Raw genomic sequence first — 11,787 nt, forward strand, 5'->3', positions numbered from 1 at the left:
ATAATCAAGCAAAGATGAGAAGACCTCAGAATTCAACAAGAATCTGGGTGCTTACCTCTTCTGATACAAATATCAGAAGTTGATTCTTAAAGCTTCTACTTTTACATAGAAATAAAAATATCCTCTCCATTTCTAATCACAAATGGAAAGAACCAGAGGTGATACCCCAGCCAATCATCTACAGTTAAAGCATTAATACTGTGTTCAGAGGATACAATTCGTAATATTTATGCACTCAATTGTACAGAAGAAAAGAAAGAGACACAAAAACTAGTGAAATCATACCTCCCCATGCATGGCTTTTAAACCAATTCAACTGTGCTATAGGATACAATGGGGTGGTGGGGGCGGGGGGCATATGTACAATAATGTTTGCACCTTATCTAAATAAAATGCCACCAAGCTGATGTATTATTTAGCCTTTATTGCATAGAAGGCCTTCCATTTGAATATGCTACATACAGAACTCTAAGCTTTTTATTCACAGAAAATGTGCTCTCATACATCTTTGTGTCCCCTGCCCTTAATACTATGCCCGACCCAGAGTCAGGGATCAAAAGATATTTTTGGTATGAATAGGCGTAAAGACACACATAGGACCTTGAATGACAGTGGCAATGTATTACAATTTATTAAAGATGTCTGATGAGTCCAGAGTACTCCAAATATTGAACCCAAATTCTCAAAAGGCATGTGATAGAATGGGGTTACCCTTGATAAACTATAAAGTTAGAAAGATTATTTTAGAGACACCATCAGAGTAGATGTCAGAAAATCTGAGTTCCTGTCTAGCATATTCCACAAATAAAGTTTATAACATTGCACCAGTTGCTTAATCTCTGTGTCTTGAATCCTCATCAATAAAATTCAATTAAGTCTATTCAAACACTTCTGTGAATGCTAACAGTTCACTGGCAATTAATTTGAAAACAAAAATCTGTAAGGCTTCTGCAATCTAGTTGAAATCTACCTTTCCCAATGGATTTTCTAAAATTCATCAGCACCTACCAGCCTGCCCCATGTCTTGTATCCTGGCTTCTGCCACACTTTCTTCTGCTGAGATGTCCTCTCTGCTCTTCTCACCTCCCTAATTCCTGACCATTCTTTAAGACACAGACCCACATACATCTCCTTAAAGCCTCCAGGCCACACACACTGGGGGATTATGTGTAGGTGTGTGAACTCCTCGAGGATGGAACACATTCAATTCTTTTCAACGCTGCCCCTAGCAGCCTTCCCACCATACTTTGCAGAGAGCTCTGCATGGAGCAAAGCAAACACTGTGGCTCTCGCCTCCCCTTGCTCCCTCAGGACCTCGCAGCCTTCAGTTCACTCAACCCAAGATCTCAAGATTTCAAAGAAATGAAGAGATTGAAGGCTTCTGTCTCGCAAGTTAGTCACTGATCAGGCAGAAGTGTTTGGCTCCTGCTTCCTCACATTTGTTTTGCACACACACAATGGTCTTGATACGTTTAGAGGGTATTTGCAATGGGATGTGGCTGGCCCAACTGTCAGCTAAGCTTCATGTTTCTTTCATAGCCCCCAGGAAGACAATTGAAGAGTTCAAAGAATTGAAAAGTTAAGCCAATTTATTTAAAATAATATTTGACTTTCTCATTATCAATATATGTGTATTTTCTGCAAGGTTACAAAAACAACTGGAACATATGTTAAAACAATCTTCAGTGTCATCTGCAGCAACTAATTCTAGAGAACTATCTTATTCAATTTCATTTCTTACTTATATGGAACTAAACCTTAATCTGCTTTTCAGGTATGAAATATATTCATGATTCTGTCTCAAAATATGAAATCAAAAGTTAGTATTATAACTCCCAGCTAACTGTCATATTAATTCATCTGGATGAACCTTGTGGTACTGAACTCTGACAATGCTCAGGGTGTCAAAGCAAACACCTGCCCCACCCCACGCCTACCCCAAAAACAAACGAGAGGCTTTTATAGGTTGCAAGTCCTGGTCTGGTTTATTTATAAAGCAATAAATATTAGAAGCACAAACAAATTGCACGTGTGTAAACAAACTGTACAATGATTGATGAAAGATGAGGGAAGGTGGTTTGGAAGACTCCAAGAAGCATAATACCATCATCCTGACTGGAAGGTGGATGGAGAGAGAAGGCATCTTAGAAGCATTTGCGGTGGACAATGGATGGGCCTGCCTCATCGTACTCTTGCTTGCTAATCCACATTTGCTGGAAGGTGGACAGAGAGGCCAGGATGGAGCCCCCAATCCAGACAGAGTATTTACGCTCAGGGGGAGCAATAATCTGCAGAAAGAAAACAAAAACTTCCAGTGAACTCTGAAGTTCCAAGCAAGGGAGCAAATAACATTGGGAGGATTCACAGAAAAAACCATTAGATATTAATTTGCTATAATGTGGGATATGTCATACCACGAAATAATGTGGCCAATCAAGTTATATGAACTCACCTCTATTTCATCATTTATATTATTAAAGATATATTCTATTATTAAAATGGAATTTCTCCACTTACCTAGAGTGTAATTTGGCAACAAGCTAAATGTGTAGTGGAGCCTAGCCCAAAAGTTGGGAGCTTTAAAAATGTATTCAAAGATTTTGTTGCGTGTGTGTGTGTGTGTGTTTTTTTTTTGTCAAAGATTTATTTTTATTCACTGCTTAAAAGCATTTTGGAATTTACCTATCTTGGGAAAAGTGCTAAGAAAATCAGAAAAAGTGGTAGAAAAGCTAACAGGTAAAGTTTGTAGGAGACAAGAAACTGAGTATGAGGGAAAAGGAATTTGGAATGTAGTTCTGCTTAGAATACCAAGACTCGCTTTGGATCTCCCACTCACAAAAGTTCTTTACCTTAATCTTCATGGTGCTAGGAGCCAGAGCAGTGATTTCCTTCTGCATACGATCAGCAATACCAGGGTACATAGTGGTGCCTCCAGATAAGACATTGTTGGCATACAGGTCCTTGCGGATATCAATGTCACACTTCATGATGCTATTGTAAGTTGTTTCATGGATGCCAGCAGATTCCATACCTAGCAACAAGTCACACACACACACACACACACATCACAGTGCATTCAGGTCAAGGTAGAGGGAAGAGAACAGAACTTCTTTGTGTGGGGGAGCTGTCACCATTTGTCTCTGAAACATATATTCCCCTATAAGACACACTGCAGGGTGGAATGGGTGCCTCACAGTTAATCCACAATACAATGCCAAGAAAGGAGCAACTGTGCTTAGCACCTGTTTCAAGTAAACACCTCCTGAAACTCTCAGATGTATGAAGATGTATTGGAAAAGGAAAAGATACACGTTTAAACTAAAATGAATGTAATTTTTGTTTATGGACTTAAATCAGATCCTGACAAAGTTCCTTATGGAAAGCATTGCTTAGGAAGGATATTTGTTGACATATAAGTGCCCAGTTATTAATATGAGTAGGAATGTTATTGCATTTAATGATGAGGAACTTGGAAAGTCCAGCTACTTGGTAGTGAAACTTACTGGAATAAGTCAGCTCTTGTGAAATAGCCCTTTTCCTGCAGATACGTGCTATTCAGTTACTACTCTGTGTCATCCTTTATTTTGACATGAACTCAGTGTGTCATCCTTTATTATATCACTAGAGCAGAACATAGACTTCCCCTTTAATGAGCCATCAGGACTTGAGGTTGAGCTGTGTGGGAATCCAAACTATGACTTCTTTTAACTCAAGGGCTTCTTGAGCCTTCTAGATTTTACTCTGGGAGACCCTAAGATTTCCAGGGAAAATCGTGCCTCTGCACCAGACCCTACAACTCACCAATGAAGGAGGGCTGGAAGAGCGTCTCAGGACAGCGGAAGCGCTCATTGCCAATAGTGATGACTTGGCCATCAGGCAGTTCATAGCTCTTCTCCAGGGAGGAGGAAGAGGCAGCTGTGGCCATCTCATTCTCAAAATCCAGGGCGACATAGCACAGCTTCTCTTTAATGTCACGGACAATTTCACGTTCAGCTACAGAAATAAAGAGTATCACAGTCATGTTCTGAAGCAAGAAGTCAATTATAGGGAGGTAGGCGGATTCAGTGAGAGAGGAGGAAAGCAGACCCACACTGTGGCAGATGAGACACACACACACTCACCAGTGGTGACAAAGGAGTAGCCGCGCTCAGTGAGGATCTTCATGAGGTAGTCAGTGAGGTCCCGACCAGCCAGATCCAGACGCATGATGGCATGGGGCAAAGCGTAGCCCTCATAGATGGGGACATTGTGAGTTACACCATCCCCAGAGTCCAGAACAATGCCTGCCCGGGGAAGTAGACAAGAACAAGGTAAATTCCTGAGGACAACACCACTGCTTTAGCCACGGCAAAGCCCGCTTCCAATCTTGGCTAAGAGATGCTAGCAATGGGCATTGATCCAGATAAAATTAGATTCCTTACACACAAAGAATAAAAATGAGCATCAGGAATACTAAATCTGAAGCAAACTGCAGCTCATCTTTTTAACTATTATAGTAGAAAAAATTCCTGAGGACACTTTCAAATGACCATCTTTCTTGTCAGCCACGAGCACATTATGTAAGCACCCAAGTGTGTTTTTCTTTGCTCCTATTGAACTTACACGTTTCTCTCTCTTTTGACTCAGACCCTGTATGGAATGTATTCTCCTTGGGGATGCTTGCCCAGGTGATGTGATGGTTTAAACACATAACAATGACTGCTGCACTCCAAGTTGCTACACTGCGCTGAGCTTTAAATGAGGGAAGGACCTATCTCCACAAACTATCAGCTCCAACAATAACTGTGCTCTGAAACTAACCTCAGGGCACTACTGTTAACTCTTTCTCTTAGCACAGACCTTGCTAGGGAATGGGAGGAAAGGGATTATCCCTTTTTCAACTGGGGGATCTGATTCACAGCAAGGTCGGTGACTTGGGAATGTGATTCATCAGTAACTGTCCCCAGAGCCCAGCATACCTGTGGTACGGCCAGAAGCATACAGGGATAGCACTGCCTGGATGGCCACGTACATGGCAGGGACATTGAAGGTCTCAAACATGATCTGAGTCATCTTCTCCCGGTTGGCCTTGGGGTTCAGTGGGGCCTCTGTGAGCAGGGTGGGGTGCTCCTCGGGAGCCACACGGAGCTCGTTGTAGAAGGTGTGGTGCCAGATCTTCTCCATGTCGTCCCAGTTGGTGATGATACCATGCTCGATGGGATACTTCAGGGTCAGGATGCCTCTCTTGCTCTGGGCTTCATCACCTACGTAGGAGTCCTTCTGACCCATACCCACCATAACTCCCTATGAGAAGAAAAAATGAGAAAATCATGCTCTCACCATGTCAGGAATATAATCAGTGTCTTGTCCATTTATATCTAACTGCCCAAGTCAAGGAACATATTTAAATACCAGAAATAACAAGCAATAGGATTTTACCCCAATTTAGAAGAATTATTTAAAAATCAATCTTCTACCTTCTCCCCACTCCCCCAAAGATGTATAATTCTATTGTTGAGAATATAACTCCGGAGAGAATGAAGCTATTTCACTGAAGAAGCAGAGCCTCACCTCACCTTAAAAATATCATATGCCTTCATTAAATTATTAAGCTCATCACCCATGTCAACTGGAATATAGATGACTGCATTTTGGAAAGACTGAATTAATGACACATTGTATTTCTCCTAAGAAAAAGATTTTGACATTCAAGTGAACACATAATGATGGGCTGATATGCCATCCTCACTCCAACAGTGAAATTCAGCCTGTCCAGAGCTGTCCTGGAGTCATTCACCAGCTCTGAGGACTAAGCTCTCCTGCTTGGCAGCCTGTCTGGCCAGGCATGTGACAAACCCAGAGAGCATGGCATGTCTTTTAATAAACGAGGTGGTATGTCGCTATCACCATGGCACTTGCTGCCTCTGTCACGCCTGGCTTCTAAAAATGCAACAGCCAGGAAGGAGATAGATTGATTACACCTTTGGGGAACCCTGTAAACTGGCTGCGAACATGAGAGAGGAATGTGGATTGGGTCCTGGTTGGTTGGGAGAGGCGATATTGTTAGAAGTTTCAAACAGGACTGAAAAGAGAGGACAAGGAAGAAAATGAAGTGTATAAGGCAGAGAAGACACTAAAGACTAAAAGTCCAAAAGGCCATTAGTGGAGAGAAGCAGGTGGCTTTCACACCAGGGAGTGGGACCCTTTTAGAGGCGTGCCACTCAGGTGTACATTCCTCAGTATGTTGGGGTTTTGTGGAGTATTGCTTGCCTTGGCTTGGATTTGAAGTCAATCAGCCTTTTCTTAATTTGGCCTAAAGAGTTCATCGAACAAGAGGGTCAGGTGAGAGCCATTTCCTAGATCGCTGGACTGAAGGGGTCCCGAGTGGGACTGGGGGCTCGGCGGGAAGTTTACCTGGTGCCGCGGGCGGCCCACTATGGACGGGAAGACAGCGCGGGGCGCGTCATCGCCCGCAAAGCCGGCCTTCACCAGCCCAGAGCCGTTGTCGCACACCAGGGCGGTGGTCTCCTCGTCGTCACACATCTTGGCACAGCTTCAGGGGCTTCTGCAGGTTGAGGAGGGGAGGGCGGACCACGCTTAGCTGCCTGTGCAGCTGGCCTTCTCCGCACCCAGAGGACAGGACAGAGCAGAAGGGGGTTGTGGGGACTGGACAGGGGGTTGGGTGGGGAACACTCCTGCCACCTCCCTTCCCCTCGAATCATAAAAGGGAGGGAAGAAGCCGCGGAGGTGACTGGGGACAGAGAAGGGCAGAGGAATCCACCCAGGCTCCCTGGCCAGGAGTTCCACCTAGGGTGCCAGGTGCAAGGAGGGACCCAAGAAACCCAGCCCCTTAGTCCTCCCCAGCCCTTTAACTTTCTTCCTTTTCACGAACTGGGAACTCGATCTCCAGCCCTGTCCATATCGCCATGCCTGTGCCCCAGATGGAGGGGAAAGCGCACGGGAGTAGGGACCCAAAAGCCCCTTGGGGAGCCACAAAATTCCCCTTCTTAGAGCCCCTGCGAGGTCCTGCGAGGACCGACGCCCAGGACAAAACAAGTTAGAACCAAATCAAAAAGTGTGGGCTTTAAAAAAAAAAAGGCAGTCGCAGAGCGGCAGGAGCTGGGGCCTTGGCTGAATGCGGGCCGGGCTGGCCAGGTGGCGGCGCGGGGCTGGTGTCCGGCGCGGCCCGCGGACCAGGCGAGGAGTGAACGCGGAGGGCCGGGCGCTGACTCACCGTTGGCGGGGCGGGTCGGCTCGGCTCCGGCGGCGGCGGGCTCTGGGTGGCTGGCTCCAGGAGGGCCGCTTTATAGAACGCTGATGGACAGGGTCAGTTGGAGCAGCCGGGGGCAGGGGTGGGGGGCCCGGTCTGCCACCTTGCCTTATTTGGTCCCCTTCGCACCCGCTAGGACTGCCGAGGCCATTCATGGAGCCAAGGGCAGGGGAGAGGATCAGCCAGGGAGCCCCCAGACCATGTAAGGAAGGGGAGGGGGCAGTCAGGGGGATGGCCAAATAGGGAGCTGGGGAGGGGCAGGCGCTGAAGGGTAGGGGGCAGGGGAAGACTAAGTGACGCCAGCCCACCCCTCCCCCTTTCTGGGGTGTGGGTGCTCCCTGGATGGTCTGTGGATTCGGTCCTCCGCAGCCCTGCCAGCCTTGGGGACAATAAGCCACATGCAGTGGGAAGGCTTGGCGCCCTGCCCTCTGCTGAGGGGTCCTGACAGCTGGGCCAGGGCAGCAGGGGAGCAACAGCGGCTTCTCATCTTCCAGGGCTGCCACCAGCACAAAGGACACCACAGCAGCACATCTGAGTGGCTGCAAAAGGGGCACCCAGGACAGGGCACCCTTCTGGTCTAGTCCCCGCCAGCCTGAATGGCTTTACTCAGAGAGCTGGTGCTGGGCTCATCTAGGTCAGAAAGCTGAGATTAACCAAGGCCACCCGAGTTCCAACCCATGCATGGATCAGGGTCTGGCCAGGGAAGAGTCAGAAAAGGGTTTGGCCAAGTCTTGCTGGAGAAGGGACCAGGTTTACCCCAGCCCAGTTATTGGGTAGCCCTCATCCATGCTGCGGCGTTTTGCTCAAATTCAGACTCTGGTCTTCAGGCCAGAAAAGGATCCCCTGCTGCCAAAGTGAATAAAGGAACAAATGCCAAAAGTAGCTTGCCCACTTGATGGTGGGGAGATGAGCATCTTTAAACTGGGGGCAGAGGCCCTCACTCCAGGTGGAGACAAGACTGCAAAGGCAAATACTTTGATGGAGAACATAGCAGCAACTTAAACTATAGGACTACACCAATCCTTGCTACTCAAAGTGCAGCCCGTGGACAAGCAGTATTGTCATAACCTGGAAATGAGCTAGAAATGCAATCTCAAGAGCCATCCCAATCCGCTTTTCAGCAAGATCCTCATTTGCTTGGTATGTACATTAAAGTGTGAGAAGCATTGGCATAAATGACAGCTATCATCTCCTCTGTGGAAAACAGATTTTGCAGGATCTTGAACTTTTGAGAAGGAAAAAGAAAAATGACATGAAATGAGGAGAGGGAGAAGGAAGAGGGAGTTGTAAGAAGGACACAGATCACTAGTTTGCCCTGGGGTGCCCTGCATTCTCAGTTCTTGACTGGAGCTTTGATTTTTAATGCTTGTGTTTTTCCTCCAGTTCACACCAGTTAAAAATAGAAAACTGGGCACTGGCATCTCTCTCTAGAGTGGTCTTGGACTGATATGCTGAGGAGGCCTGCTGATTAGATACTTGTCCCGACTGGGGAATGCTGGGCCCTCCCCTCTGAACTCCCCAACCATGTTTGGGTTGGTCTGGAGAAGAAACGCGATGGGCAGCTGTGTGGTGGGGCCGGGTAAGAGACCTGGCTGAGATTACTCTGTGCAGCACAGCAGGCATTTTACAGTGAAAATGTTTATTGACAGGATGCCAAAAGTAGAACTGCCTTGTCTCATGAAAATATAGAAAAACCAAGGAAAAGGAGAAATGGGACTGGTGTCAGAGCCAGAGAGAACTGGGCTCAAATGCTGCCTTTATCACTTACTAACTATCTGTTTGGTCTTGAGCAAGACACTTAACCTTCCCAAGCCCCAAGTTTTCCCTCTCAAAAGTGATACCATAACACTTGTTGCAGAAGTTATTGTGTATTGTAATAGTTAGAAACAAATGCTGTAAGTAATATGGAAGATACAAAGCAAATTGTATGTGTAATAATGATACTTTTGGAGGCAGTAGTAGCTCTGCCTTTTAAAGAATCAGGTTGATTTCATTCTTCATTGATTCAGCAAATCTTTGCAGGATCAGAACTGTGCTAGTTAAGGATTCAGTGATAAATAAAACAGAGCAGGACTCATCCTCCGTGGCAATTACAGAAAAGTCAGACAGCTATGGCACAAACTGGGAAGGAAGAAGAGGTATCAGCAGGATAGTCACAAAAAGGGAAGGGGGGTCTGAAAGAGTTTCCGAGAAAGCCTTCCCCAGGAAGTGTTGTTCGTTTTTAAAAGTAGAGCAGAACTGAAGTTTATGAACATTTGTGTGAGAGAAAGAGTTTCTGCATGGGAGTGGCTGGTGAGAGACTCCCACTATCACTGCTATAGGTGCAAAGACTCTCAGGAATGGAAAACCATGATTATTGACCTTTGTCCTTCACACAGGCTTCGGGGGTCTAGGAGGCCACTTCCAGCCCCCTCATCTCAGGACCATTGGCTCTAGTGGGAGGCCAGTAGAACAGTGCAGGACTCAACAGTAGTTTTGTGAAACAATATTCACCCTTAAAATGTTTGAAAAATGTGTTTCCTATTCCGCTCAATTTCATTGCCTAACACTCAAAACAGTGTATTTTCATATGTGTTATGTGTGTAGCAAAAAAAGAATGCTTATTTCTTAAAGATTTATGATTGTTTGATATTTACTATTTGTATTACCACTCGATTTCCACATTTTATTTATTTTATTTTTATGTATTTGTTTGTTTGCTTCAGACAGGGTCTCCCTCTGTTACCCAGGTATAATCAGGTGCAGTGGTATAATCAGGGCTCACTGCAGCCTCGACCTCCCAGGCTCAGGTGATCCTCCCACCTTGGCCGATTCTCCCACCTTAGCTGATCCTCCCATCTCAGCCTCCCAAACAGCTGGGACTGCAGGCACATGCCAACACACCCCACTAATTTTTGTATTTTTTGAAGAGACGGGGTTTCACTATGTTGCCTAAGCTGGTCTCAAGCTCCTAGGCTCAAGTGATCTGCCAGCCTCAGCTTCCCAAAGTGCTGGGATTACAGGCATGAGCCACCAAGCCTCGCCTTGATTTCCACATTTTAAAAACTTTGAACCCTATTTTATATATTTTAAAATGTAAACCAACAGGAAAGTAAGATTTCATGACTGAGTTTTATTTAAACTACTTTTTACAGATCCACTTAATTTGAAAATTGAGATTGGCTTTTTAAGCATATAAAAATGACATCTCAAAAAAAAATTACAAAACAAAGAAGAAAAAAATGACATCTCCTCTTTGGTACATTCTAGATTTTTTTAAATTATGGTAAAATATGCATATATCAAATTTACTATCTTAACCATTTAGGAATACACAGTTCAAAAGTGTTCAGTGCATTCACATTGTTGTGCAGTCTCCGAGTGTTATTTTTTTATTGCTAATTGTGACTAAATTGTGCTTCCTGCAGTTTGAGAAAGACCAGTTTATATCCTATGAGGTAGGGAACCACTGAGCCTTTTTTGTCTGAGGTCATACAGGTGAGCAAATGGTGGAGTGACAATTCAAACTCAGGCACCTGATTTTAAGCCCTATTCCCAACCACCACCAAAAATACCTTCACATATACTTGGTCTGCTATTTCTCAGAATGTGATGCTAGAACTGCCTCCAGCCAAATTACCTAGACTGCCTAATAGAAATTCAGATTCCTGGGTTCCACCCTGGAAGATTGAATCTGCATTTTAAATGAGCCCGCACCGTTCTCCCCTAGGTATGTTTCTCTGCAGAGTGAAAAACTTAGCCACACTGCTTGGCTGTTCTCTCTGAAGCCCACAGAGCTTTGCTGGATGCTGCCCAAGCTGCCAGTGCTGGCTGGAGTCCAGGTTGGCTGACCTTGTAGATCCCAGTGGGATGGCAGAGCTGGGGCGGGTCCCCAGGGCTCTTGAGGGCCAGTGAAGCCCTTCTCGGCGTGGACTGGCCATGAGGGAGACGTGCAGGGCAAACTGAAGGAACAGAAGGTGGGACAGTTCCCACTGCCCTTGCCTCGGGGGAAGTCTGTTTCATCCACCATCTGCTGGGATCTGGAAGGGAGCGGCCCAGCCTCCTCCCCGGCACTGGGGGATTAGCAGTCACTTATCTCAGCTGTTCCTCCATTCGGAGGTGTCACAGTATTTACAGAGAAGCCAGAAACAGACAGAGCCACACTTAATTCCTCCCCATGAGCCCTCCCCATCACCTCCTGTCCCTCCTGCATTCTGTGTGCCGGGGGAGGGAGAGCCTCGGTTTAGATCAGACCGGGGGGAGGATCTAGCCTTCCTAAACATTCCTATTTTCTTTGCCTACACATTTGTTCACCCCCACTGCCCTCTGGCTGGATCTGGGTTTCAGTTTTCATTGAAAGGAGAAAGTGACGTGATGGTGAGGGCTGCAGGCCCCCACACATCCTGGTGTTCAGAGTCCAATATATGAGGCATGGCTAATCTTCACAGCATACTTCCCCGTGTTTTATATGCAACCACCAAGGGGATTAACCCAGGCAGAGGGTATTTGGCCCCAGATGGATTCTGTTCTTGGCAGGTCCCAGCCGTCACTGTCTTCTA

At 46.0% G+C, this 11,787-nt stretch overlaps 1 protein-coding gene across 1 annotated transcript; it reads right to left on the reverse strand.

Moving 5' to 3' along the window:
* Positions 1 to 1,957: 1,957 nt before the first annotated feature.
* LOC100987752 (actin alpha cardiac muscle 1) lies at positions 1,958 to 9,858 on the reverse strand. Its single transcript, XM_003812134.6, has 7 exons — positions 7,214 to 9,858; positions 6,394 to 6,544; positions 4,959 to 5,283; positions 4,122 to 4,283; positions 3,802 to 3,993; positions 2,850 to 3,031; positions 1,958 to 2,288 (listed from the first exon to the last, which is right to left on the reverse strand). The coding sequence occupies exons 2-7, from the start codon at positions 6,520 to 6,522 to the stop codon at positions 2,145 to 2,147; spliced, it is 1,134 nt and encodes a 377-aa protein (XP_003812182.1). The 5' UTR covers positions 6,523 to 6,544; positions 7,214 to 9,858; the 3' UTR covers positions 1,958 to 2,144.
* Between the last annotated feature and the right edge of the window lie 1,929 nt (positions 9,859 to 11,787).

The sequence above is a fragment of the Pan paniscus genome, chromosome 16 (assembly GCF_029289425.2).
Source record: "Pan paniscus chromosome 16, NHGRI_mPanPan1-v2.0_pri, whole genome shotgun sequence".
NCBI classification, from domain to species: domain Eukaryota; kingdom Metazoa; phylum Chordata; class Mammalia; order Primates; family Hominidae; genus Pan; species Pan paniscus.

What these genes read in the sequence shown, in the direction of transcription:
- LOC100987752 (XM_003812134.6), bottom strand. Translation starts at nt 6,522, where the DNA reads ATGTGTGACGACGAGGAGACCACCGCCCTGGTGTGCGACAACGGCTCT. An exon ending in CTTCCAGCCCTCCTTCATTG is followed by an intron (nt 3,032 to 3,801) that starts GTGAGTTGTAGG and finishes ACTTGTTGCTAG; the next exon opens with GTATGGAATCTGCTGGCATC. An exon ending in CTAGCACCATGAAGATTAAG is followed by an intron (nt 2,289 to 2,849) that starts GTAAAGAACTTT and finishes TTCTTTCTGCAG; the next exon opens with ATTATTGCTCCCCCTGAGCG.